At 51.7% G+C, this 27,075-nt stretch overlaps 11 protein-coding genes across 11 annotated transcripts; 8 read left to right on the top strand and 3 right to left on the bottom strand.

The window, feature by feature from the left end:
* Positions 1–737: 737 nt before the first annotated feature.
* Positions 738–4,260, top strand: N7443_002966 (uncharacterized protein; the record flags this gene model as incomplete). Its single annotated transcript, XM_056883022.1, has 2 exons — positions 738–1,532; positions 1,588–4,260. 2 exons carry the CDS (start codon positions 738–740, stop codon positions 4,258–4,260), a joined length of 3,468 nt encoding a protein of 1,155 aa, XP_056744863.1.
* Positions 4,261–4,842: 582 nt separating this feature from the next.
* N7443_002965 (Zn(II)2Cys6 transcription factor) lies at positions 4,843–6,824 on the bottom strand (the record flags this gene model as incomplete). Its single annotated transcript, XM_056883021.1, has 2 exons — positions 4,843–6,633; positions 6,711–6,824. 2 exons carry the CDS (start codon positions 6,822–6,824, stop codon positions 4,843–4,845), a joined length of 1,905 nt encoding a protein of 634 aa, XP_056744862.1.
* Positions 6,825–7,489: 665 nt separating this feature from the next.
* On the top strand, positions 7,490–8,869 carry N7443_002964 (uncharacterized protein; the record flags this gene model as incomplete). Its single annotated transcript, XM_056883020.1, has 1 exon — positions 7,490–8,869. One exon carries the CDS (start codon positions 7,490–7,492, stop codon positions 8,867–8,869), a length of 1,380 nt encoding a protein of 459 aa, XP_056744861.1.
* A 174-nt stretch (positions 8,870–9,043) lies between these two features.
* On the top strand, positions 9,044–10,538 carry N7443_002963 (aminopeptidase P family protein; the record flags this gene model as incomplete). The annotated part of the gene is made up of 3 exons (XM_056883019.1): positions 9,044–9,204; positions 9,252–10,284; positions 10,338–10,538. 3 exons carry the CDS (start codon positions 9,044–9,046, stop codon positions 10,536–10,538), a joined length of 1,395 nt encoding a protein of 464 aa, XP_056744860.1.
* Positions 10,539–10,671: 133 nt separating this feature from the next.
* N7443_002962 (uncharacterized protein) lies at positions 10,672–11,718 on the bottom strand (the record flags this gene model as incomplete). Its single annotated transcript, XM_056883018.1, has 3 exons — positions 10,672–11,169; positions 11,247–11,341; positions 11,475–11,718. The coding sequence occupies 3 exons, from the start codon at positions 11,716–11,718 to the stop codon at positions 10,672–10,674; spliced, it is 837 nt and encodes a 278-aa protein (XP_056744859.1).
* Positions 11,719–12,132: 414 nt separating this feature from the next.
* Positions 12,133–15,363, top strand: N7443_002961 (uncharacterized protein; the record flags this gene model as incomplete). The annotated part of the gene is made up of 7 exons (XM_056883017.1): positions 12,133–12,684; positions 12,741–12,882; positions 12,937–13,604; positions 13,664–14,048; positions 14,459–14,524; positions 14,577–14,902; positions 14,971–15,363. The coding sequence occupies 7 exons, from the start codon at positions 12,133–12,135 to the stop codon at positions 15,361–15,363; spliced, it is 2,532 nt and encodes an 843-aa protein (XP_056744858.1).
* Positions 15,364–15,619: 256 nt separating this feature from the next.
* sac6 (fimbrin) lies at positions 15,620–17,851 on the bottom strand (the record flags this gene model as incomplete). The annotated part of the gene is made up of 5 exons (XM_056883016.1): positions 15,620–15,651; positions 15,704–16,686; positions 16,763–17,466; positions 17,531–17,741; positions 17,829–17,851. 5 exons carry the CDS (start codon positions 17,849–17,851, stop codon positions 15,620–15,622), a joined length of 1,953 nt encoding a protein of 650 aa, XP_056744857.1.
* A 1,097-nt stretch (positions 17,852–18,948) lies between these two features.
* Positions 18,949–21,690, top strand: N7443_002959 (DDHD family phospholipase; the record flags this gene model as incomplete). The annotated part of the gene is made up of 3 exons (XM_056883015.1): positions 18,949–20,393; positions 20,452–20,881; positions 20,944–21,690. The coding sequence occupies 3 exons, from the start codon at positions 18,949–18,951 to the stop codon at positions 21,688–21,690; spliced, it is 2,622 nt and encodes an 873-aa protein (XP_056744856.1).
* A 556-nt stretch (positions 21,691–22,246) lies between these two features.
* Positions 22,247–22,681, top strand: N7443_002958 (PaaI family thioesterase; the record flags this gene model as incomplete). Its single annotated transcript, XM_056883014.1, has 1 exon — positions 22,247–22,681. The coding sequence occupies one exon, from the start codon at positions 22,247–22,249 to the stop codon at positions 22,679–22,681; it is 435 nt and encodes a 144-aa protein (XP_056744855.1).
* Positions 22,682–23,142: 461 nt separating this feature from the next.
* Positions 23,143–26,202, top strand: N7443_002957 (uncharacterized protein; the record flags this gene model as incomplete). The annotated part of the gene is made up of 2 exons (XM_056883013.1): positions 23,143–23,696; positions 23,757–26,202. 2 exons carry the CDS (start codon positions 23,143–23,145, stop codon positions 26,200–26,202), a joined length of 3,000 nt encoding a protein of 999 aa, XP_056744854.1.
* Positions 26,203–26,377: 175 nt separating this feature from the next.
* On the top strand, positions 26,378–26,908 carry N7443_002956 (transcriptional coactivator p15/PC4 family protein; the record flags this gene model as incomplete). The annotated part of the gene is made up of 2 exons (XM_056883012.1): positions 26,378–26,614; positions 26,696–26,908. The coding sequence occupies 2 exons, from the start codon at positions 26,378–26,380 to the stop codon at positions 26,906–26,908; spliced, it is 450 nt and encodes a 149-aa protein (XP_056744853.1).
* Between the last annotated feature and the right edge of the window lie 167 nt (positions 26,909–27,075).

The raw sequence follows: 27,075 nt of genomic DNA, 5'->3' as shown, positions 1-27,075 counted from the left end.
AACTCCGAAGATAGGCCCAGAAAACCAGCTTAGTTAGACTCTTTCAGAGTTTTGCCCCTTGATGTATATCTCGCGTTTGAAAGGATACTTCAGATCATTGATTTGAGGTGTATACTTCTCCCCCCCCCCCCCCCAGGTTGCGGCTGTCGCTCCGCTAGGGAGGAAAACAACAACATTTCCCCCCTTAACTCCCTTTCCTTTTCCTTTTCTCTCTCTCTCTCTCCCTCCCTTATCATTCCTGGACCCCTCCTTTGCTCTCCGGGGGTCACCTTCGAGGAATCGAACTCTTGATTTCTCCCCGCAATCGACATTCCACCGCCCGGCAAACCCACACGGGCCACCCCTGAACCCGGCGCGGGACTGCGGCCCCCCTGAACTCTTCACTGTGTCGCCCTCCGTGAGTGATTCGGCATCTTCCGACTTGTGCGCATACTCACTATCGTCCAGCCATGTCTCTTCCTGCGCGATAGATCTTCCTAGCACTCCGAACCTCTCCAAGCGATGCGTTGAAGCGCATACTTGCCAGGATCCACTCCAGTTCTCTTGAACGAGCCCACGTTGAAGAATGAGTCGAGACACCCGAACTCGATTTACGACCACCGATCAATTGCCTGGAATCGTCTCTTGCGAATAACGGTCTTTGTTTGGAACCTCTATCGTGAAATTTGGCCCCGGGTTCTCAATGCCCGGCTTCAATATCTAAACCAATCCGACATCGAACCGCTCCGTCTTCAAAAATGCTACACCGCTCAGCCCTAGAAGATGAAGCCAGACCGTTCCACACCAGGCGTCCATCGGGCCCGCTCACAGAACCGCCCTCGGCACCTGTTCCCAACCGGCCCTCCTCTCGCTCATCCCGGCCTGGCTCCCGCAATCGAATGGCCAAGTCTGGAGCCGTGACTCCCACAGGACTGGGGGTGGTCACGGAGAACGGCCCCGAACTTCATCCTGAGAGTCTCAAAATGGCTAGCCCTATCAAGGAAGGGCTGGGTAGCCTGAACCGTTGGTCTCAGTCAACAACCTCGAGCAAGAGCCCTTCTGAATGCACGGGCCACCGCCGAGGCAGCTCCAAAATATCCATATCAGGCCACAGCCCTCACGGGGCCCCAGGCCTAGGCGAATTACCCGAGTTGAGCCTTCCTGAGTTTAGGACATCGGACATGTTATCCACCGATTCCCCTGCCTCTCAACTTGATCTTTCCTTTACGGCCTCTAGCCATGTCTTCCAAAACCCAGCAAATGATTTGAGGGATAATGCACAATCCTACCAACCGGACTATATGGTTGCTCGTGCTAGTGAAGGCGCGTCTTCTTCGGTAGACGGAGAAGGTGAGGCAGACCGGCAGCATGGCCAAACTCAAAAAGCAATGCTTTCGAAGGCCCTACAAAAGGCAAACACAGCAGTTCTTCTTGATAACGCCGCCAACTTTGAGGGCGCAATGGAAGCCTATACTGATGCATGCCAGTTACTGCAGCTGGTGATGCTACGTAGTAACGGAGGCGATGAAGAGAAGCTCAAACTGCAAGAAATTGTACGCACACCCATTTCAGCGCCAAATTGGGCTCGTTCGATACTAACTGTCTCAGCGCGATACCTATATGATCAGAATCACCGAGCTCCAGCGCATGGACTTTCCGCTCCCAGATAACGCCGATAAGGCTCTTCCTGAGCGCCCTATTAGTCAAGAGTCTTACGGTGAATTGATGCATTCATCCGCGACCGATAATTCTCGTACCGGGAGCCAACAAAGCTCTGCGCATTCCAGTCTCGGTCTCCAAATAGCGACCGAAGAAGCGAAATCCTTATTTTTTGAGGCGGTCCCACCTCGCCGCCAGTCTTTGCGGCCATCTGCGCATTCGGACAGAGCGACTCCCTCGAGCGGATCCAACAATACGTATAATGGTCAGTACTTGGACACATCTGCCCAAGAAACTAATGAATCAACATCTTGGCTGGACACGATTGATGAGTCTGGCGCGTCCTCGCCATCGTCGGCGAAGTCAAAGGCGTCTTCGGTATATCTACGCCAGCGCACAAGCCGTCGCATTAGCACTGATACGGAAGCGGAGTTCGACGCAGCACTTGATGCGGCCGTGGAAGCTGCGTACGACGAGGGCCTTGAGCCCGTCTTGGAGTACCATGAAGACCAAAGTTTTGACGTCGTGGCCAATGCTCGCCGGAATATCGAGCTCGCAAAGCAGCGGGTGCGGGAAGCAGAAATGGAAGCTGAGGTCGCGATGAATCGTGGCCGCGAAATGCGTCGCATCCAGGAACAAAACTTGGAACAGGACCTAGAGCCCCAACGTGATTCCGACTACCTCGACGAGGAGGCGGAGGAGGAAGAGCGCCTTCTTGAAGAGATGACAAAGGGCTACGTTATGGACGAATTCGAGTTTGGTATCCAATCCAAATCTGCTCTGCCCCGGGAATCCGACTCGAGCAACATGTCGGGAAGAACGTGGGAAAGTTCAGCAGCATCTAATATCACGGGCAATGGGGCTACTCTTTCTACCCTCACCGAGGACGATGACATCCTACCACCTGACCAAAGACCAGACAGGATTGGTCTTCCATCTTCCCCACCCTCTGTGGCATTGCCTCCAATTCCAGTATCGTCAGACTTCCCAGCCTTGCCGGCTCAGAGGATTTCTCTAACAAACCCCCCTCCTCCCATTATGGGTCCGCCTCCCGTTCCGGGTGTGCGAGCCCGGAGAATCTCGAAGCGGGATTCTAAGGATCTCACGATCGAAACAAGTACACGTCCTCGCGCAGACTCGAGTGCCTCGGGGTTGTCCTTCTCAACTCCTTTGGCGAGCCGGCCGCCACCACCCCTTCCCAAAGACGATATGTCCTCTGACACCCCCAAGACTTCTATGACCGGGACCAGATCCAGCTCCAGCTTGCATCCTTCCAAACGCAATCCGTCAGTCAGCTCGTTTATGGATCAACCCACCCTCGCCAGAACACGTACCCATGAGGATGACGAACTTGGGCTTTCACCTTTACCTTTATCCGCACGGCCCATCGGCAAGGTACCCTCAGCCCCAGATGGTCTGGACAAGATTAATTCCAACGCCAATGCTTTCAGGAACCGCAATGTGTCTGTTCCCAACCCTGAGACAGCACCTGTGTCTCCAACCACGCCATGGAGTGGTTTATTCCCGGGCCTGGATGCTCAAAAGGCCGCCACGGCAGGGAGCATCCCCGTCATGCCTACCCCCACCGGGGCCTACTTCACGCAGAATGGGTTACCCACGGGTGGTCTCAATATTCTGGACTGCAACATTCACTCCCCTACCGCCTTAGGCCGCCCGAATTCACTAGTTGCTAATGCGCCGCTACCGTTAGAGCCATGCCCGGAGTCTTTCCTTCTGCGCCCATTCTGGCTCATGCGATGTCTGTATCAAACACTCGCCCACCCCTATGGCGGGTATTTATCAGCGAAGCTATTTGTTCCTCGGGATGCGTGGCGCGTGAAAAATATCAAGATCAAATATCTCGAGGACAAAGTGTCGAATTGTGATCTTCTTACGGCGGCTCTCTTGAAGCTAGCCCAAGTTGATACATATGACGCAGATGCTGTTTTGGAAGAGATGCAATCTTTTGAGTCTGTTCTTGACCAGGTCCAAACTGCTTTGTCCAAGAAGCTAGGCCATGAGGTCGGAGTTCACACATCCATGCCTCTCTTTCGATCAAATCCTACGTCGGAAGATGGCGCCCATCCTGATCCTCCCCCATCCAGGACCTCTGGAACTTCTAACAAATCGTACTTACCGACTTGGAAGCGATTGCGAGCAAAGACTTCCGGTATTAGTACCACCCCGTCATCTACTCCAAGCGCCCGGGAGAGCAACAAAGAAAATTTCCTATCAAATTCTCTGCCTATGGCACCGGGCCCTACACCTCATGCAAAGCGTAACGTCACTCACCTCGAGTTCTCAGGCCCGAGTGCCAATTACATGGGAGCCCTGGCACGTCTCTTCGATGCTGCTCAAGTGATAGGTACGTATCAAATTCCGGGGGGGGGGGGTTTCTTTTCTTCGGTGGTTGCCGTCCTAACCGCCGGATTAGATCAAATCGCTCAGCAAGTTGAAGATCCTGGGCTCAAACATTCCTCCTCAACCCATGTTGGTCTGGAGCTCAGTACACGACACGCCGCCGAATTCTTCGGCTTCTACGTGTGCCGATTCGCTCTGGTCGATTTGGGCATGATGCTTGACAAGTATATCAAGCGAGGCAGCGAGCATGTTTTGATCTAGGGAGGTACACGAAGTGATACGACAGATTCCTGAAACATTCCCCATCCTTAATTCCTATGTGGTCTCACGTACCCGCGTCTCTGAACTTTTTTTTTTTTATCTTCTTTTTTTTATTTGCCAATATTGCTTTGACGTCTATATTGACCCTCCACCATGTCTTTAAGATACCATGATTTGCCTCGGATATGATTTGAAGAACATAATTGTTACGAGAAGGACACTGTACCTATTATTTGCCTCTTGTCCTGTATATTTTGTAAGCCACGAGTTTGTTCTCTTATTCCTCAAGACTATCAGTTGCCCTGAACATATTCAGCAAAGATAAATTTGGGGCAAGCACCATCGCATTAGATGATTGGTTTGAATATATTGGAGTTGAATAGAATGGACACACATTATGATAGAAAATGTGACATACAAATCGGAATGGTCTCTTTTTAAATGACCTCGAATAAGTCTTAGTCCTGTTCCATACTGGTTCGGCTGTAGCTGTACATCTTCACATTTAAAACCCTCTATTACAGAAAACTTAAAGTCTTCCTATACATACCTATAAAAATAATCGATTATGGGGAAATGCACTCAAATCCTAATTCCGGCCGACCGAAGGCAGACCTGCCGGCGTCTCTCGGCGTCCCGGATGATCTCAGCCGACAACTTCAAACTCGGTGCAAGATGCGCATATCGCTCGACTTCTACAATCACGCTAGAAATTATAGCATCCGTGCTCGAAGGCGGAGAGAGGAGTGTTGAGAGAGTTGGCGACATCGTGGCACCCATGATCAAGAGCGTCTGGGACACCATCGATAGGGCACCCTGCCATAGATACGGGAGGTGGCCATCACGATGGCTGGTGACGTGCTCTAACTGCCTTAACGTGGCATCCAGACATCTTCGGCAACACTCTCGAACACCTGGTTCTGCGCCCATCTGCTCCTGTTCAAAGACTGCCAGGATATATGGACGATATATGATCGTGCGACATGCATGGTAACGGAGTCTCAGCACAGTTTGTACTGGGTTGGAGAGTCGCGCCGGGGCAAGAGGGAATCGGACAGGCCGAGGTAAATTTTCGTACCACTGCGACAGTTGGAAATCCAGTTCCGAGACAATTGGGCCCAAGGATGAGAGGGTATGAGCACTGTCTTTCTGGTAGATGAGATGGCTGACTCGGTTGAGCAGTCTCCGTAAGGCAATCTCGGCTAAGAAGTACCAGAGCTCGTCGCGCCCTGCTACCTCTTTGGGAAAGCTGACGGTAGAGCCATCTTCGCCTTCTTGATTTCCCCCATGGTTTTCATCGTTGTCGTCATCGTCTTCATCAAACCCGCCAGGCAAATCCACGTGCTCTTCGAAATTCACGATGCCAGAATGAGGAAGATCCAACTCCGCAAGTAGATCACTTTCATATAACAGAGTATTCCAGTACACACGCACACTGAGCTCTTTCCACTGGGCTGGTAGACGGCTCGGGTTGCCGAAAAGTAGCTGCAGCTTCATACTGACGTTGGACAACACAGTCCATGCCTCGAGAGGTCGAACCAAGTAGAACAGATAAGCCGAGGCGAGAACCATGCACTGTGCTGCAGTGGCAGAGTTGCGTATCATGACAGATGGCAAGAGGGCCCAGGCCGCAGCAAAATACGCGAGTCCCGGGGGCTCGCAATCCGGTGGCACAATGGCAATGCTGCCATTCCGACTGGCCTTTCCCAGAGCCAGAACAAGCAGAACTAGACAGCTTACGGGTCCATCTTGAAGCCCCTGTAAGGCAGCAGACTTATAGTGTCGATTGAAGGTATGGGGATTCACGCATGCATACCAAACATTTGCATGGTGGAAAAACGCTTCGACATAAGCTGGCCCATCTACCAAATCCAGGCCGGAATTTGGGACCAGTCGCAGAGGTTCTCGAGCCATCTCGAGCTGGAGCAAATTTTGCGGGTCGTAGGGCCCCGAGACCAGATTGCGAATGAGGGGCCACTGCAAAAGATGCAAGGCCGGAGTGGTGTGAACCTTGGGCATTGTCGATATGCTAATGCTTGGGGGTGGGTTGACCCATGACCCCAACCCCACGGCTGACAATGTTTCAGACATGGAAATCCCCTTGGGTATCCTCGCGGTTGGGTCATCGCCTCCAATGTTGGTGCTGTGGCTTGTTGATGGGGAAGAAGAAAGGGCTACATGAGACCCTTGGCCGGACAAACTTGAATGGAGTAGGGCTTCAATCCGCGTCAAGTGCTCCAGTATCATCCTATCGCCAGCATCGAGCTTAATACCTGGTTCTCTGTACACGCATTCGGCACCCAGGTCGGTGCATAGTTGGCATTTGGGGCGAGCTCCGTTGCACCGTGTCTTGCGCAAGCGGCATATCTGGCACTATTCATTTGTCTGTTTCTTAGTTGAACAGGATTCTCAAAGGGTTTCCAGAATCCCGGGAATGGCCAGGCGCCTACAGCAATCGTTGCCCGTCTCCGCGGGTATTCTGTCGCATCGGAGTTGGAGCGCTTTTTCGTGCCCGGTAGATCGATCTCACCATCTGGATCCATCTCGATTCGAGATAGATTCATGGGCTTTGGAGATGATCTGGGGAGACAATTGGAGTTGAATTAGATGACACCAGACAGAGGGTGCAGCTCTCATACTGGAAGACATTAGGAAGATCAATCCAGGCCGTGGGTTATCAGACCCCAGAGTTACCGAGTTCCAGAAATTCGGGGAATAGCGGGGGTTGAGAATCCTCGGTTTAGCCGCTCAGATTGATCACGGAGCTTCCGTGACTTGTGAGGTTGACATAACGGTAGGGTTGAGGGATCGGATTAGGACTGTAGAGTGTATCAGTGAACCATCTCTCAAGTAACAGACTACAGAGCAGAGTGACTATCTAGAGCCTGTGGGTTGATGAGTTCAACATGAAGAAACGTTGCATACATGCCGAGAAACATCAAATGCCCAGGAAGATAAAAAGAAGGAAAGACGGACACAATAGAGTAGAAAGAAACAAAAGAATCTAGCATCTAGCATCTAGCATCTAGAATTCCAAACCTCTCCAATAAATAAAATAAATAAATATAAAAATCCGGTTGGGCTCCGCTTCCCACGTGGACGCGTCCCAAAACAAATCAAAAAGTCAAAAACATCGCGTTGCTCGCGTCCTTGGTGCTCGTTGCTCCCCCGCAAATACTCTGACTCTCAAATTCTCTCCAACCTTGACTCTCAAGTCTTTGCTTTCGCCATGCCTCGCCCTGCGCCTAAACGAAATCGATCCACCAAGGCCAAGGCCAATGTCGGCGCCGACATCGAACCGCGCGACCCCGATGTGGACGCGTCAAAATCTCCCGAACGCGGCTCTACCGACCCTCGAGCCCTACGCAGCCAGACACCCTTGTCCAAGAATTATGAGCAAGCGATTGAGTCGTCGCCTGGTGACCAACCGGGTACAGGCAGTCGCCCTGGCACCGGTAGTCGGCCTCCCACCAGATCTCGCGGATACTCATCTACGCTTTCTCTTGCTGGGCGCAACGGTGATATAAGCTCGCGCGTGCCCGGTACGCCAGGTTACGAGAGTTCGGTATTGAGCAACTTCCGACGCCGCCCGCGACAGCAGAGTATTCTCCAGATGATGCAGGCGGAGGATGGCTCTTCTGACCTCGATGATGACGACTTCCTAGGCAGCCTCAGCCCTCAGGATGAGTCTACGCCGCTGAATATTTCCAGAGGCAAATCCTTACTCGGCAGACCAGCTGAAGACTCACCGTCAGATTCGCCTCCGTCCTCGGCCGGATCGCGCAAGCGTAAGCGCGGCGTGGACATCCAAGTGTCTGGGTCACCTACCGCCCAAGAGATGGTCGAGGATACTCCAAATGCGACGCCAGTTGCCCATGACCAATTGTCGCATATCTCAGAAGCGACACCCCAGCCATTGCAATTCCCAGAGGTATTCAGTCAGACCATGGCACCCCCTGACAGCAGCCCTATGGGCTCTGTCGCCCCTCAGTCACCAGTTGTCGTTGCCCAAATCAACTCCGAACCCAATAAGTCCAAAAATCCGACTCATCTCTCAACAGCAGCACTACAAAGCAGACTTCTACCGCGACGTCGGCAGCGTCAACGCAAACGCCATCCAGTTGGCGGATCCGAAGATCCCATTGAAAGTGATGAAGAGATGCATGATGCTGCATCTGGCGATGAAGATGAGCTAAGCTACCTACCTGCAAGACGTTCACGGCGAGGACAGTCTGAAAAGCGCAAGCCTCTTGGCAACACGCGAGAAAAATCCAAGCTCAACAATCAGAAACAAAAGAAGAGCAAGCTCAAGTCGGCCCCAGTCCCCAAATCGTCAGGGTCGCAGACGCCGGTCACATATTCGCGTGCGCGCCAAGGCGGAGGAGTCGACAAGGAAAATCAATTGCTATTATCGTCACCCTCCTCGTCGCCCTTATCATCACCCCCTGACTCAGACGCGCCGGATTCTGAAGGAGAGACCCAGCCAACGCGACGGTATGTGAGTGACGAGCTACGTGCCGCAGCCAAGAAGTTTGCCGAGGTCGATAAGTGGAAGATGGAGTTCGAAGAAGTCTCTGCATCGGAGACCCAGGGTAGTCCGGTCCGTTGAAATAATGTATATTTTGATGTATAACGAAAATGAATAAGCGGCATTAGCCGCGTTCCAACGTTCGGCTCCTGAGAGCCCCGCAGCAATGCAACAGTAAATTTACTAATTTTGCCCCGCTACCTACTCCGCAGCTTCCTCCGCGGCTCTTTTCTTTTCTATCCTCATCTGCCCATCATGACTTCGGTCGATTCCATTCTCGCTGCCAAGTATCCGGCCAAGGCCCACGCGCGCCGTGTCGCTGAGGCTCTGAAGGCCCACGGCGATGCCGGCGCTATTTACCTCGAGGCACAAAAGACTCGTCTGATCGAGGATAACGATGAGGCGATGCCCTTCAGGTACGTTGGTGGCCCAATTGAGCCGCGCATGTTGACTGAAGGTGTAGACAACGTCGCCCTTTCTTCTACCTCACCGGATGTCTTCTGGCCGATGCGTCCATGGCCTATGATATCAAAGCCGACCAGTTGACCTTGTTCGTTCCGCCTATCGACCCTGATTCCGTCATTTGGTCCGGCCTGCCTTTGTCGGTGGAGGAAGCTGCGAAGCTGTACGACGTTGACCGTGTTCTGTACACCACCGACGTCAATGCCACTCTCACCTCGATTGCCTCGGCTCAAGGTGGAAAGACCGTGGCCTTTGCCATCGAGGAACAAATTTCCGAAGGCATCGAGTTTAAGGGCTTCGCCGAAGCTAAGCTATCCGTCTTGAAAGACGTGATTGGGGATGCTCGCGTGGTCAAGGATGCCTACGAAGTGGCGCTGTTGAGGAAGGCAAATGATATTTCTGCCAAGGCACATATTGCCGCCATCAGGGCTTCCAAGACAGCCACTAATGAGAGGGAGATGGAGGCAGCTTTCCTAAGCACCTGCGTCGCCAATAACTGTCGCGAGCAGTCTTATCACCCCATCTTTGCCGGGGGTGAAAATGGAGCTACTCTCCACTACGTCCGGAACGACGAGAGCCTTACGGACGCAGCAACTCAGAAGCGGAAGGGTAACCTGTTGATTGATGCTGGCTGTGAATACCAGACATATTGCGCGGATATCACGCGTGTCATTCCTCTTGCTGGAAAGTTCCCCACGGAGACCCGTCAGATCTATGAGATTGTTCTCGAGATGCAGAGAGAGTGCATTGCAGTGCTGAAGGAGAACGTCCGATGGGACGATGTGCACGCTTTGGCGCACCGCATTGCCATCAAGGGCCTGTTGAAGCTCGGTATTCTGCGTGGCACCGAAGATGAACTGTTTGAGAAGCGCGTCAGTGTGGCCTTTTTCCCGCACGGCCTGGGCCACTACCTGGGCATGGATACCCATGATACCGGTGGCTATCCCAACTACGATGACAACGACAAGATGTTCCGGTATCTGCGTGTTCGGCGCAACCTGCCTGCGGGCGCCGTGATTACGGTTGAACCCGGCGTAAGATACATTCTCTCAGCCCCAGACCAGAAACGTAACTGACAATGTGTTAGATTTACTTCTGCCGCTTCATTATCGATCCGGTCTTGAAATCTTCAGAACTTGGAAAGTACATCGATGCCGATGTCCTGGAGCGGTACTGGAGCGTGGGAGGCGTGCGTATCGAGGATAACATTTACATCACCAAGGACGGTAGTGAGAACTTGACTTCGGCCCCGAAGACCATCGAGGAGGTGGAGAGCCTCGCTCAATAAGATTAGTAGGTCTATTTACTTGTGTAGACAGAATGAATGGATCTCGAATTTTGAAATGACCGACATAAACAGCCTGGTTCGCATTGTGCAGACTGTACAAGACGTTTCGTTTCCCTGGATCCCTGGATCTAGATTAGACGCCACTTCGGGGATGTTTCCTAGCACTACCTCTGCCACTCGATTCTGCCTCCAACTGACCGGTCTTCTCTTTCTCCTTCTCCGTCCTCGGATGGTCCAGAACGACAGTCACTACGTCGTATGTAAACTCGGGCATCTCGAAACAGAGTTTCTTCCATCCTTCCTCAACTTCATACCGCAAAACATGGCCGCAGGAGGCCCAGAACGACGCGATGGGTCCGCGTATCGTGGTGTCGTTCTTAGGAGTGTAGGTGTAGATATAGCGGGCGTAGACCAGCTCGTCGCTCGGAGTGCCCTTGAGTCCGTGAATTTTGGTATGCGCCAAGCATTTCAGCGCAGGCAACCCCAGTTTCTCCGCCAGTGTGTAAATTCGCGCGTATTGTCGGAGCTGTCGACCACTTGAATCTGTTCCTTCCGACGGAGTCTCGGCTTGCGGTACGGTGTAATCGCGGGTGTACTGGAACTGCAAAAAGCATCCAAGAGCTTCGGCGTTCTCGTCCGGGAGGTGAATGCGCCACAGATCACAAATTTAGTATCCCAGAAACGTTTCTCTGAGAATGAATTGCTCACTGGGCCCGATGCATCAAACTCATTCACGAATGCCTCAAGGGCGAATCCAGGATGAAATTTCGATGCACCTTCAGAACAGTCTCTCCAGCGACTATCTCGACAATTGGCGAAGTAAGAAAGCTTGGGAATATGAATTAGCGGTTCATCAAAGCAACCGGTCCGTAGCAATACGATAGCTCTGGCATCCTAGCCAAGGGGTGATGAGGAAAGCCGGTCGGGAGCACTTACTGTAGAGCATAAAATTGGAACCAGCATTCTTGTTTGCGGGGGTTGGAGGTTCTATCTCACATTGCGCATCGGGGAGAATGGCATCTTCCCGTGTTTCACTTTGCTCTGCTGATGCCGGGCCAGAATTCGTGTCGATCACCGCGTCCTGCATACCGCTCAACTCGATTTCGATGGAAGGATTGTTGACTTCTGTATTTGCCTTTGGTTTCTCGGCACCCAGGACTTGGCCTTGCGGTTGGTCCATGTTAGATCGGTGTGGGAAGAGAATTGGGGAAAGGGGGTGGAGGTTGAGATTAAGATTGAGGTTGAGATTAAGATTGAGGTTGAGATTAAGATTGAGGTTGAGATTGAGGGGGAAAGATGCAAGTGTAGCTTCTAATTGTAGCTGATCGTAGCTTCGGGCGAGGAGTGCGCACATAGTGTCTTGGTATACTGGCTTACCGGTATAAGGCTGAAACATACACAATTTCTAATTTCTAATTCTTACTCCATCACATGTTGCCCAATCCGGAACTCCTAACGTCATATGTTTACCTCCTCGCCACTTGACGATCCGAGTCACCCGGGCTCTTTGAGTTATAAAGAGTCCTAGACCTAGACTTGGCACTGATTTGGACTTGTACTGGGCCTCTCGATCCTCTATGATCGTATGTGGGCCATGGATCAGGACAAGCAGGTCGATTTACTGCAAGGGCACCTTGCTGCCACCCCGTCCAGCTCCGAGACCGAGGCAGCCGAAAGAAGTGTACCGATCAAGCTTCAGGAAACCGACCGAGTTGGACAATACCTGCTCACCACAGAAGATGCCAAGCTGCTGAAAGAGGTTTTCCGGCGCAATGCGTACTTGGAGAGGTCGGGAATGACGGAGAAGCGTCGCTTTCGCTTTCGAGACCTGGAGTTCACCCGACAACTAAGTACCTTAGATCGCCAGAACCCCAAGTTCACGTCCTCTCAGTTCCACGGCTTTTTCACTCTTTTCTGGCTGGGAGTGGCCTTGCTGCTAGTCAAGGTTGCGGCCAATAACTGGAGAATCTATGGGACCATCTGGGGCAAGAACGAGATCATCCGACTGATGTTTCGTAAGGATGTGCTGGTTCTGGGGTTGACCGATTTAGTCCTTTGCTTGTCGACAGTGGTTTGTCTTGGACTTCAGCGAGTTATCTGGCGCGGATATTTGCGTTGGAGTGGCCTTGGATGGGTGGTCCAGAATGTATAGACCCCAACCCGTCTCCTCGGCTTTCTTTTGGCTTTGCTAACACACGATAGATCTGGCAGACTGCATACCTTGCGGGCTTTATCTGGTGGACATATCATCGTGATTGGCCTTGGACACATACCGTGTTCATAGTCCTGCATTGCTTGACGATGCTGATGAAACAGCATAGTTATTCATCCTACAATGGCTACTGTCAGTAACTATCCTTTCCGATTATCATCACATCGCTAAATGAAGCCCTACCAGTATCTGAATTGTACAGCAAGCGTGACCTGTTGATGACAAGACTTAAGCAGCTAGAGAAACAAATCGATCACCGTTCAGCATCTACCGGGCATACCTCCGCAGTGCACACCGACCTCGGTTCTGAGCTCACTCATCTGAAGCGGCAGGATGATGCACAGCGCTCAGCGGACATGGAAGACCTTCATGGAACTCGCGACACTGACCATATCCTGTCGCTTGCTGAAACCATCGAAAATGGGACACCTCTAGAGCCCTCTCAGATGAAATCACTCAAAGCGCTCCTGGAACGGGAAATTGAACTCTTGTCTGAAGGCCTCCGGGGTCAGTTCTCATCCTCCAACCATTACCCCCGCAACTTGACTCTGGGCAATTTCTGCGACTTCATTACCTTGCCCATACTCGTCTATGAACTTGAATATCCGCGGACAGAGAGAGTCAATTGGTCCTATGTTGCCGAGAAGACGGCTGCCACCTTCGGCACCATCGTGGTCATGATTGTCGTTTCGCAAAATTGGATATATCCGGTCGTAATGTCGACCCTGCGAATGAAGGAGGAGGGGCTCACTGTACAGCAGAGGCTCCAGGAATTTCCTTGGGTACTCAGTGACTTACTATTTCCCTTCATGATGGAGTACTTGCTAGCTTTCTATGTGATCTGGGAGTGTGTGGTGAGAGCTCCCGACTTCCTGAATGTCAATGACAGACGTCACTAACCATTGAACCTCAGCTCAATGCTCTGGCCGAGATTACCCAATTTGCAGACCGTGGCTTCTATGCAGACTGGTGGAATTCAGTCTCTTGGGACCAATTTGCTCGCGACTGGAACCGTCCAGTTCACAACTTCCTGCTGCGACACGTATATCATAGCTCTATCAGCTCTTTCAAATTGTCCCGGGTCTCTGCCAGCCTAGTGACATTCTTCTTATCGGCGTGCATTCATGAGCTGATCATGCTTTGTATTTTCCGGCGCCTGCGAGGCTATCTGCTCTTCCTCCAAATGTCGCAGCTGCCGCTTGTCTCGTTAAGCCGGACGCGCCTTATGCGTGGCCGTCGACTGATAGGGAACATCTTCTTCTGGCTGGGCATTTTTACGGGGCCGAGTCTGCTTTGTAGTTTGTATCTGATTATATGACATAGACTTGAAGATACTAGATACTCACTCTTGGCCTCTTAGCTCTCTGTAGATTAGGAGCCCAATAGGCAGTCGCATTCCACGGCCTAGGAGAAGTCGGTTCTTTTAGCTATAGCTATCCTCAGTAGCTCTAGCTATTGTTAACTAAACTATTAAAGGTTGTGACATATATAGGAATCTTCAAACAGACTAGATTATGGATAGAGGAGCATGGAGGGGAGCTCAGGAAAGTGCAGATTTTGGGAAGGCAGGAGCTCAGGACAGTCAGTCACATTTTGCCGAGAAGGGTGACCCCACATTGATCTCATTGTTCATCCCTGACTACCCCACTCCCCTCTATACCTCTTTTCTGAAGTCGAATAAAAATTATGGCATCCAATCCCCCTGCAGCTTGCTGTTCTGTTGGTGTTAAGCATGAAGGCGAGGCTAAAGGCCAGTTCCAACAGGTCGGCGATGGTATGACATCGTCCCCTCTCTGACCCCGAGGCATGACGACTAACCATCACAGTTGAGGCATACATCTCGCACCCGGCTGATCACTCTACTAAACGAGCCATTCTTCTGCTCACTGATGTGATCGGACACCGATTTATCAACGCCCAGTTGATTGCGGATCAACTGGCAGCAAATGGCTACTTCGTTGTCATGCCGGACCTATTCCACGGTGATCCGGTCCCCCTCAATCGACCAGATGGGTTCGATTTGATGGCCTGGCTAAAGGGTCCACCCGGACATCTGCCTGACCGTGTGGAGCCAGTGGTGCAGATGGTGTTTGAGGAAATGAAGTCCAGCCTAGGCTGTGAGCGTATCGGTGCAATTGGATACTGCTTTGGAGTAAGATCCGTCGTCTATGTTAGCACATTTTTGACAGTAGGGTGAAATATTAATTCTGTGATTTATAGGCCAAGTATGCTATCCGTATGCTCCAGCCCGGTGGCTGTGATGTCGCCTATCTGGCCCATCCTAGCTTCGTTGAGATCGATGAGCTGGCAGCAATCAAGGGCCCTCTGTCTATTGCTGCAGCCGGTCAGTTTTTTGCCTTGTTCTTCAAACGTTTCTATCTGGTCACTAACAAAGACATCCGAAACACAGAGACCGACTCCATCTTCCCTGCCCCGAAACGCCACGAATCCGAGGATATCCTGGCCAAGACAGGTCAGCCGTATCAGATTAACCTGTTCAGTGGCGTGCAACATGGGTTTGCCGTCCGAGGTGACATCTCCAAGCCGATCATTCGATTCGCTAAGGAGTCGGCCTTCACCCAGGCTGTGGCGTGGTTCAACCAGTATCTTTAGGCTACATCGGTCTCTACGGCAGTTCTTCTTATTGGAAATAACTTTGAGATCTTGCATTTTGGGCTCGATTCACTCCCTTCGTTTGCCATGTTCCAAAGCAGACTGTACATGCATCGAAAAGACAGGAGACACAAACTAAAATACTCGTAAAAAGCTGCAGCAATGGCACATTGGACAGGAACTATCGCTGCATGCTCAGTAAAATACCGTTGGAACTGTAGATAAGTAAAAGCGCAGTCGAAGACATGGGTCATCGTTACATCTTCTCATGCGTGGCCATGAGCGAACCTGCAAGCACGGTGAGTAAAGGAACATATGAAAGAATACAAGGTAAACATACCGATGAAGGTGGTGACCAAGCGAGAGCGCACTTGGCAGATATCCTCGGGCACCAGCCAGATGGTGGCACCCATCTTTCTGGCAATACTGATGCTCAGCTTAGCGTTGGCATATGCCTCCTCATCCGAGCGGCCAGGGGTGACCAGGTCGTAGTCTACGTAGCTGCTCTTCATGCCGTTGAGCACATCCAGGAGGAATAGTCCAGTTCCAATGGATGAGTCCTTGAAGCTGCGGATCGTAGAGGACTGACCGCCGCTCTTGGACATGTCATTTGCCCATCGAATCATCTCAGCATCCGTGATCTCGCGCTTGCCCAGTCGCTGTGCAAGAGCAGACAAGGTTCTGGTGATATCCCGGCGCATCAATTGCCATACCAGGCCGAGTGTCAGGGTCCGCTGGCCGTCTGTGATATCGGCACCCTGCACACCCACCAGAGAAAACCCGTGGTGCTTTCCAAGTTCGATGGAATAATTTGTGTTTTCTACCGCCTTGAATCGCATCAGCTCGGCACCCGAAGCCGGACGCTTGTTAACGTGTCTCCAGTTGACGCTGCCCGGTATAACCTTATCGTAGGCCTGTAGCAAAATACTTCCATCACGCAGGTCGTCAAACAGCGAGTTGACCGCGGGCTGCACATCCAGCGAGTTGAGCCAGAGGGTGAAAACTCTTGCCTCGCGCTCACCTTCGGCGTCAAAGTCCTCAACCTCGAGCTTCTCCTCTTCAGTGATAGGATCAAGTCCAGGATGAGTATTGAACAAATTGGCAACAAACGCAAGGTTGAGCTTTGGGTTTCCAGCGACCAGTGAGGTAGGGGTCAAGAACTTTCGGCAGTCCAGCTTCTCCGCATTGGTGAGGACCTCCTCTGCGCGCTGGAGCAAGTCTGTGGTCTGGAGAGGTCCACGGGAGCAGACATCAGGTGCCAGCTGGTTCATGAGGACTGTGTAATTTTCACCATCCTTCACATCTGTGGAGAAGTTGGTCACCCTGAAAGAGAAATGTTAGCCATGGATTTTCTGATGCAAGGCCCAAGAAGTTCAGTGGAGCGAGGGGGTTGATTTACCGTCTATCCCATTTCGCGTTCTTGAGGTGGTAGTTGAACCAACGCAGCAGGATCTGCTCCGGGGGCAAGCGCAGGAACTGCTCCAGAGTCTCGTCTTCCTCCAAGAGTCGGTAAAGCTCGGGGTGCAGCTTGATATCAATCTTGCCCAGAAGACCACGGCGAATGATCTGCCAGATCAGGCCAAGAATGAGGTGCTCGCGAACCTCGATGATGTCGCCACTTCCAATGTTAACGACGGAGCAGCCAATGCCCTTGGCCGAGTTGATAACGATGTTGTTATTTTCCGTCATGTGGAAAGCATTCAGTTGTTTGATCTTCTTTCCGGCCTTGTTGAGAACACGTTCATCGATAGTATCCGGCACACTGTCATTGATCAGCTTGGCAAGGACCAGACCGTCCTTGCATTTGTCGAACATCTCGAACGTGTCGGTGGGGAAGGGCAAGAGGTTTCCAATGTCCGGATCGCCGGCCAAAATGGCATTGATATGTCTCGTAAATTCGGTTCGCTCATCCTCGTTAATCGTGTGGGTGACATTTGCGGAAGATCCTTGGACGTGAATCTTGCCTCCAACACTACCCTTGGATACATGCCGGGATCCGCCAGCGCCGGCACCGGCTCCAGCCTGAGCTCCTTGGATCACAGCCGCGGGGCTGGAGCCCCCATGGGCACCAGGAGCAGGTCCTGACCGGAGTCGCGACACCAGCTGCCACGCATTAGCTTTGAATCGGGTGGAGGTGGGGGCATTGTGTTGCGAAATGACCACCTACATCGATATAGTCCTCGAGCTCGACGCGCCGGGAGCTATCGAGTTCCACGCCCTTCAGAGTCTGCCGTACGACATCATACGGCTGTCGCTCTGACTGCTGAGTTGCTTTGATCACGGAGGCTTCGTCAAGGTAGCCACGATCGTCCACATCAAGTTTCAGGAATGCATCCTGGAGAGCAAAAATCTCGCCCTGATCCAGCTGCGGAAAGCGTCTACCGAAGATGAAGAGTCGTGGTCAATTTGTGCCATTGAAGGATAGGCGGATAGGGGGGAGGGGGGTTGGTCCGGAGGCCACTCACTTCTGCAGCTTTAGGGCGTTCATCTCGGGATGGAGGGGGCGGGGGAGCGCAGAATAACTCCGAGACTTTGAGAGGGGAGAGGAGGATAAGGGAGGAGGGTGTAGGGAGTTTCCCCGGGATATAAATGAAGATATCGAGCAAAGGAAGAATTGGACGCAAGCGTGCTGGGCAGTGCAAAGATGGAGAGGCAACCGGGTATACACAAGAGGTGGGGGGCTCAACGAGCCACTGTGTACTGCGCGCCCCGTAAAGGGGCTGTTTTTTACCGCACCGGTACATCTCGGGTACTTCTCCCAGAGTGTAACTGCTGGTTTCCACAAAGTACACAGCTGGTATCCCTCAGGCATTTCCGTTACGAGCCGCTTGAACGCACCTGTCTTTGGATGACGTCGCTACATTAACTTCATTTTCTTCTTCTCTCTGCGGCCTTATACGAATCCGGCAGCAGGCTACATCTTTGTTCTTTTATCGCGTCTCGCTCATTCATTAGTCCATGGTCGGTTTCGCCCATCAATATTGTTTTCCCGTTCCCGCCTTCGTGTTCCATTACGAAGTCGAACATGTACCAGGGTTTAACGCTCTTCCTTCACCTGGCAGCTCTGGACCTGGGAGGACACGCAACCATTCTTGCATTGCCGTGCTCGTTCCCGTTGCTCTGAATCGTCAGCTAGGGCTAGAAAATTGGAATACATTCAGGTGTTTAAATCTCGCATTGGCCGTAATGAGTTTTTGTCCAGGCTAGGCATGTACAGTGGATATATTTGGCCTGCTATTGGCGAGAAAAATCTAGCAAATGTAACCTCGGGAGTTCAGAAACATGCATCTATGTTAGGATGCTTAACAAGGCTGTGAGAAATATGCAGCCGTAACATAAGCATGAATATACATGATTTAAATGGACTAGACGCTTCGTTCTGTATTAGAATTCACCGCAAGTCGAAGCTCCAGAGTGGAAGCGGGATTACATCATGCGGGACTAAAACAATGACACTTGGACACTTGGAGTACACTTTGCTTATTCTAATCCATCACTTACCACGTTTTGGAAAATTTCTCTAGGATCACTCTGACTCACTTCACATTGGTTCGCTCCACCGTTTTAAGGGCGCGTTCCACGTCCATGGCCGCAGCCGACCAGAAATCGTTTCTAGGGACATTTTCCCCGTGGAGTACCCCGAGAAGTTCGACCCCTCAGCCCGACCGTTCACTAGGACCAGATGTCCTGCACCGTTCGCAAGGAGAGGATCACACAGTGACACATAGGAATAGGCTGAGCCAACGAAATTACCCTTCCGACTGCCCTCCACTGAAAGTGAGATGGTTCTACGCTGTCGATTCCCCGAAACGAAAGCCTGTCTTGAGCGATCAAAACAAGCCGGATCAGAAACCACCGCCACCACCCAAGAAGTTTATTCCGTTCTCGTTAAAGGATTCGCAGGCAATCGAAGCAGCCTTCCAGAGATTATCGGACGTCGACGACGCCCAGGGTCATAGCCCAAGGCAGGAGTCGGCACAACAAGTGCCAACCAAGGTTCCCGTGAACGAGGACTATCTTTTCGATGTGGATGTCGAACAGCGAGAGCTCGGCCCGGCTTATTGGATAGGCCCCGTTTATGAAGTTCGTCGGGGAACCTGGTTTTTCCAGGACGGGTCTGGCTTGAGGCCATGCGAAGAGAACCTGGCGACTCAGCTCGAGGAAGGATATCTGAAACTACGACCATGGAGGACGGGTACATCTGATTCTAGGAGTTCCCAATTGTCCACATTGGACGAACAAGATACTCAACCCAACCTCCAGGGATTACAAGATCCAGACTCACCCAGGTCTCATGCTCAGCCCCAGAGTGGGAATGGATCGACTGCACCTCCAATGGACCACCAGCAGTACCGACTGTTTGGGACATACATGAATAGAATTGTCGCCTACCAAGATAATTCCACAGCTTGGCTCACTACTGATGACTTTATGTCGCGGGTCAGTACCGCTGTATATCAGAAACTAGGCGGCGTCCCCGGCAACAAAGTAGTTCGCGGGCTAGTTGAACCTAGTCGTGCAAAGGAGTCCTCTGACTCGAAGGGGTCAGAACGAAAGCCTGCCGAGAAGATATCAAGCGTTACCGACTCTGAGACATCCCCCGCAGAGACCAAGAGGCCGAACGAGCCACTTCCGGTGGATTTACCTGCATCTGAGATCACGACTGAGTTACAAAGTGCAGAAAGGCGGCCAAAGTCGACATTAGAGCGGCAAATGTCGTCGCTTGCAGGAGAACTTCAAAACCCGGCCGAGTTGGAGGAGCAAGCCCGTAGACAGGAAGAGCAGGAGATGGAGGATTTGAGAGAAGTCGACAATGACGATCGAGAGCGAGAGGTTGATCATTTGATCCTGGTGACTCATGGCATCGGTCAACGCCTTGGATTGAGATTGGAAAGTATCAACTTTATCCACGACGTGAACGTGCTACGGAAGACACTCAAGGGAGTGTACAAGGCCTCTCCAGATCTCCAAGCCCTCAATTCTGCTTTTGCGGACAGCAATGGCAACTGTCGGGTTCAAGTACTCCCGGTGTAAGTAGAACATTCGCCAACCGGCTGTCCAAGGGAAAGAACTGACGCTCCCGTATAGATGCTGGCGGCACCTCCTAGATTTTCCTTATCGAGGGGTTCGGCAAAATCGAAAGGAGCTTGATTTGACTGATGCTGATGCCCTTGAGGATGATGCCTATCCTAGTCTGGCGGATATCACACTGGAAAGTGTCCCTGCCGTTCGGAATCTCATTTCTGACCTGGCGATGGACGTTCTTCTATACCAGAGCGGGTATTGTGAACATATTTCCAATATCGTGAAACAAGAGTGCAACCGAATTCTTCAACTCTACAAAGCGCGCAATCCGTCTTTCCAGGGGACTGTTAGCCTCTGCGGCCATTCCCTCGGCAGCGCAATTTTGTTTGATATTCTATGTCACCAGCCTGCTGAACCCGATATCGCAAAGGGGGAAGCAAGCCGGCGGCTCAGGAAAGCGATGATCTTTCGGACCAGCGAAATCTCGGTCGAAGTGCATTGAGCTTTGAGTGCGAAGAATTCTTTTGCCTGGGGTCCCCCATTGCTCTCTTTCAGATGCTGAAAGGGAAGACTATCGCTGGTTATTCTCCTCTCCGTGCGAGAAACCGCAACAGTGCTCTGGAAGTCGATATTGACCCTACAATACTGGGTTCCCTAAAAGCTTCCAAAAGAGACTCACGTGGCAGCACCAGGGGTGACATAGGTGACAACTCAGCCATCATCTCAGCCCCAAAATGCCGCGACATTTACAATATTTTTCATCCCTCGGACCCGGTAAGTTATCGACTGGAGCCTCTCATTTCCCCTGCAATGGCAAGCTTGAAGCCCCAACCCTTGCCTTCAGTCAAAAGAAGCCTGTGGGCGGCTTCAGGACAAAGCCTCTCCATCCTCGGAACTCGCATGGGCCAGAGTGTGGGTTCGCTGTGGAGTAATTTTACATCCGGCGTGGCGAGCAGCTTGCTGAACCGTAGCCTGGGCTTGAATGCCGAAGAAGTCCCATCAGTCCCTGAGAGGAAACCAACGGATGCATCCAATGGGCATAAACGCACTCAGTCCGGCTCGCTTCAAGATGCACCACGGGACTCTGAAGATCATTTCCCAATTCTGATTGACCCCGATATCGAGACACTTTACGATGGGTTCCAAAGGAACAGGAACGTCCACAGGAAAGATCATGCTCGCTCCTCGGAGGCTGAGCCCGACATGGACGCCGAAGACCAGGAGCGGAAAATGAAGTTTGAAGACGCCAAGGTGCGTTCCCTAAACTCCAATGGTCGTGTTGACTACAACATACAGGAGTAAGTCAATCATACATCTCTCGGTATATGTATATTACTGATGCAGTCGATCTCGCAGAGGAGCTTTCGACATCTCGTTGATAGCCAGTATCGCCAGTCACCTTACGTACTGGGGGGACGAAGACGTCAACCACTTTATGCTGTCTCAGATGCTTTCGAGGAAGTCAAGGCATCGGAGTAATCGAAAGCATAGAAGCCCTGAATAGACAGTATTGATTACTGGAGAGTATGAGCCCCAAGAGAAAGGTAGAAGACTAAGTCTCTGGATGTCGATAGAGTCTGAATAGGCGACCAAATAGTGGCTTGGCTCTTGCTTTAAGCAAATGTATTAAGGATTTTCTAGACATCCACCTTTTCTGTATCGTCTGACACCTCTTCCAATCTTAACATACGGACAGTTGGGGCCTGAGGCTTCAAATGGCCTGGCTGTAGTCAGCGGCGGTCTTTGCCTTTTGCGGACTAGCTCTCGGCTATGAAAACGACCACTTTTCGCTTGCCGCAAATTTCTTCTTCTCCTTCCTCGCTCCACTTCGACTCTCCGACCTTTCCCCCCCTTTAAAATGAACGCTGAGCTCCAACAGGTCTTGAAAGTGTGGGAACGCACTCGGCCCAACAGCCCCATCTATGAGTTTCTACTGAGTGAGGTAGAGATCTATGATGCCGAAAAGGGCGTTGTCCGGGCTCGACTACAAGTCGGCCCTCGCCAACTTAACTCCAAGGGCAGTCTACATGGTGCTTTTTCTGCTTCCGTGACGGATTGGGCCGGAGGAATGGCCATTGCCTCCCACGGACTGGACTCTACGGGAGTGAGCACGGACATTCATGTCAACTTCCTGTCTGGTGCCAAGGATGGCGACTGGATTGAGATCGAAGGTCGGGCCAACAAGGTCGGCAAGTCACTCGCATTTACCACGGTGACGATCTCTAAAAATACCGACTCTGGGTTGACCATTGTCGCCCAGGGATCTCACACCAAATACGTGCGGACACGATGAGTAAGGTCCTCGATGTGATGTTCGCGAGGCCCCTGCAGCATTGATTCCGTGCAAGTAGATATAGAACACGATCCCGCAATCTTCTTTACATCTGGCATGACTCACATTCCTCTTTGAATGACCAGATTCACTCGGATAGCGGAGAGCAACTCCATTCTGTTTAGCTTTAGATGCCTGGCCGCCCTATGGCAGCGGGGCAATTATGAATGGGTACATATATACAGTTTTTCTCGTCAATGTGATTTCGCATTGGAATCTTTGATCATCCAGAACCACATAGAGAAGATAAAAGTAGAGTAAGTTGGTTCACATACTCAGCAAAAATCATGTGAAGAGCTCCATGCGGAAAGGTTCCCGCACTGACCACCTGCATTCGACGAGCTCCGGCGCCTCCCCTTCTCTTTGAATCAAGTTATGGATCTGAAAACTACCACCTTGATCTTCCCTGATGAGCTCTTATAATGGATTCATCCAGCGATGATGTGGTCACCTCCACTGAGTCCAAGACCGCGCCTTTGGACTTGGCGACTCCTTCCGATCAAATGCGAAACGACTCGGTGACCGAACAACGTGTTTCGACGAGACTGCTGCAGGAAGCGATAGACTTTGCCCTCAATTTTCTCTCGACCTCGAGTAACGAGAAGCTAGCGGCCGTGTGCGCCCTCCTGACAGTCGTTACATACATCGTCCTAGGACGAGTCGGCCTTCTGTTGATCGGTGTTGCCCTCGGAGTCATATTACATGCATCGTGGGAAGGGACTCACAGCCATGGGGAGGAAGGGTTACAGTTGCCCAGAAAAAGAAGAGAATTGGCCCTGGAGGTTTCCAAGAGGCTATTGGATTGGCCCAACCGCGTCATTTCCACCAAGCTTGACACCCAGGACAAGGACAATGGCAATGCCGCCACCACAGCGGAAGACTTGTCTGCCACAGACCTCGATTTTAAGACCTTCCGGCCAGCGACTGCTGCAGCGTTGAGGTTGCTCACCGACGCTGTCATTAAGGACTACGTAAAGTAAATACACACTCGTCCCTTTCCCTACATGTCCGGGCCCAGCTAACGAGACTTTCCAAGGTATTGGTATGAGCCAATCCTTCCCAAAGAATCAGTATTTCCGGATTCCTGTCGGAGGACTCTGACCTATTTTGTGACCGCTGTCTCATCTCATCTTTCGCGGAAACGGACGGAGGATACCTTCTTGCAGTTCCTCACCAATTCATCATCCATTATAATCGTATTTTTAAACGAACTCGCCGCTGCATTTGCTGCCGGGTCTTCCTCCGGCGAGGCCCAGGAAATTGTTGATCAATACCTCGAAAATGCCCCGGACAGCAGCCTCGCGAACGTGTTATCGGAAGAACAGCAACGAAAAAAGCTCAATATGATTGCGGATGATATTCTGTCCAACTTTCTCGATGCAAAATCGTATGGCTGTTCCCCCGTGAGGGATTTCCTCCGCGAGATCTTCTCAGGTGTCATTTTGGAGTCGACTGTGATGAGCCTTTCCCGCCCTGAATTCATCAATGAGTGGATCATCTATCTTCTGGAGGATGGCGAATCTGAAATCATGCATGCAATCGATGCTGGCGTCGAGGGGGCACGGAACCAGGGCGTTGGTACCCCGAAGGTCTCAGAAGAGACCAAGGGTGGGCCATCAGAACCGAAAAATGACGAACTTGCATCTCAGAATACCGTACAGCAATCCAACCATACGGATAAGGCAACGGAAGAAGCCATGCTAGAGGCGAAGCGGTTGAGTGCCATGATTGCATCTCAAGACGTACAGGGAGCTTATAAACAATTCGCCGAAACTGCTCAATCTATAGAGGCGCGTCAATCAACAGATGAGACTAAGAGGTCATCGATGCAGCCTGGGAATGCCGATCAAAAGTCGGAAGTTTCTGCCCGGGCGGGCATGATGGAGAATCAACTACCATTCACCAACTCGAAAATGCCATCATCGAATCCTATGTCACATCCTCGGGAAGACGCTCCGGCGCCCACTTTGGCCCTTCACGGTGCCTTAGTCATGGTGGATGACGATGGTGCCCAGAGTGAGAAGGGAACCATCAAATCACGGCCTACGTGGGATTATCTCTTGCAGGTCGAACCCACGTCTACTCGCTCTACCGGATGGATGCTATTCCGAAAATATTCGGAATTTCAATCTCTCCATGAAATGCTAGAGACGGTTTCACGTTTGAATCAAATAACCAGCTTCTCCGAGCGGTTTCCAATTCTGCCCGCCTGGAAAGGCCAGACCCGAGAGGCGCTTGCGCGAGATCTGGAGCGATATTTACAGCATGCCATGAAGCACGAACTCCTTGCGGAAACAGACCGAATGCGACGGTTCTTAGAAAAGGAAGTGGGAACCAGTGAAGTCCCCTCTGTCAAGCCGGGTTTTTCTTTCCCGAGCCAGAGCGCATTCGAGAACATGGGCAAAGGGGTGCTGGGAGCACTCACCAATGCCCCTAAGGGTGTGGCCGGAGGTGGCAGAGCGGTCTTCGACGGCGTGACCGGGGTCTTTGGGGGCGTTGGACATAGCAGAAAGCCAACAAATAGCGACCGACAATCCCACCATCAGAAAACCTCGTCTCAGGTAGAGCGTGAACTCCCTCGGAGCTCTAGCTCTGCAAGTGATATTAACCGCATCAATCCTTCTCCAGCAGAGCTTAGCCTGGAAGATCACTCTATCTTGTCTCGGACTAGCGAAGACGAGCGCTCGACCCAGGCCTCACCGCCAACGGTTTCCTCACTGAGCGTGACGACGGAAGAAAGTCCCAAGGCACTTTCTGTGAATGATCCTGGCAATGATATGGGCCAAATGGTTAGTGAACAGGATGCATGGACCTCAGTGTCGACACCAGCGCCGTCTGAAGACCGGAATTCGTTTGGGTCGATCGGCCGCGGAGAGGCTGTCGGGGTCAAAGAAGACTCGGTTCTGGCGTTACCGAAGTCAGCAAACGAGTCCGAGTCGACGGGGGAGCCGTGCTCTGGTTCACAAGGCTTGCGCCGACAACGACAACCTATCACCGCGGATGAGACTCAAATCGCAGTTGAGCTGATATTTGCCGTAATCAACGAACTCTATACTCTGTCATCTGCGTGGAACATTCGTCGGACCTTACTGAATGCCGCCAAAACGTACATCCTTCGTCCTGGAAGCCCTACGCTCGAGACGATCCGTGAGTTGCTGCAGAATTCCATGATTGAAAGCCACACGTCGGATGACGCACTTGGAGAATATCTGAAGAAGCTGCGAGAGAATGCTCTGCCGACAGAGGATGAATTTAAGGCCTGGCCTCCCTCGCCAACTGAACAGGAAAAGGCGCAGTTGCGTAATAAAGCACGTCGGCTGTTCGTTCAGAGAGGAATCCCCCAGGCACTGACAAGCGTCATGGGTGCAGCAGCCAGTCGGGAGGCGCTTGAGAAGATCTTTGACAGTCTACAGGTGCAAACGGTTGCACGAGGATTCATATTTTCGGTGCTCCTTCAGGGTTTACGGGTATTGACATTGTGATCACTTGAAAATGAACAACAAGCTTGAGTTGTTTGCGATGAAACGCGAAAACCGTTGACTTAGTAGATAAGACCTCTCTAATCACCACGTGACACTACGCGTTGCTCCCCGCACGCGCACCGCTTCTCCTCACTTGTCTATCTCCCCTACCAGCCAAGACTCTCCTCAATTCGCCATGACATCCCGGAAGCGCTCTTCAGAATCTCAGGGACTTGGTGAAGATGTTGGCATCCATTCGAAGAAATCCAAGGCCAACACCGGCGAGACGACGAGCAAGGTGGATACCAATGGAGACCGTTACTGGGAAATCTCCAAAATGCGCCGGGTGACCATTTCGTCTTTCCGTGGCAAGAATATGGTCAATGTTCGGGAATATTATGAAAAGGACGGCCAGGAACTTCCCGGCAAAAAGGTAAGCGGGATTCTGTTTCGCTCACCTAGGTTTCGGTGATTGTAATTCCCATAGCATCCTGATTATTGACGTCTACTCTAGGGAATATCGATGCCGATGGATCAGTTCTCTGCTTTGATCAAGCTTCTCCCTGACATTGAGCAGGCCCTGAAACAACAGGGCGAGTCTTTGCCTCGGCCGATATACTCCAGTTGCGCAGATCAACCGGGCGACGGCAACGACGAGCCGGAAAGGACTGCCAGTCCTTATAAACAGAATATTGAGGCCACGAGTGACGAGGAAAGTGAAGCTTGAATTTGATGTTCGGCAACTGGCGAAGCGTGATGCTTCTGTTTAGCATTTCATAGCCTTATAACTGCCAGGCTAATGGCTACGCCACAATGCAGTTCTTGAGCGTGATTACAACTAGCCTTGGTTACATTGATACATATATCATTCATAATCCATTAAACAAGCAGGCC

The sequence above is a fragment of the Penicillium atrosanguineum genome (genome assembly GCF_028827265.1).
Source record: "Penicillium atrosanguineum strain IBT 20685 chromosome Unknown utg000002l_segment0_segment0, whole genome shotgun sequence".
Taxonomy (NCBI): domain Eukaryota; kingdom Fungi; phylum Ascomycota; class Eurotiomycetes; order Eurotiales; family Aspergillaceae; genus Penicillium; species Penicillium atrosanguineum.
Note: the sequence above shows the minus strand (reverse complement) of the source record. Positions and strands in the feature narration are given on the sequence as shown.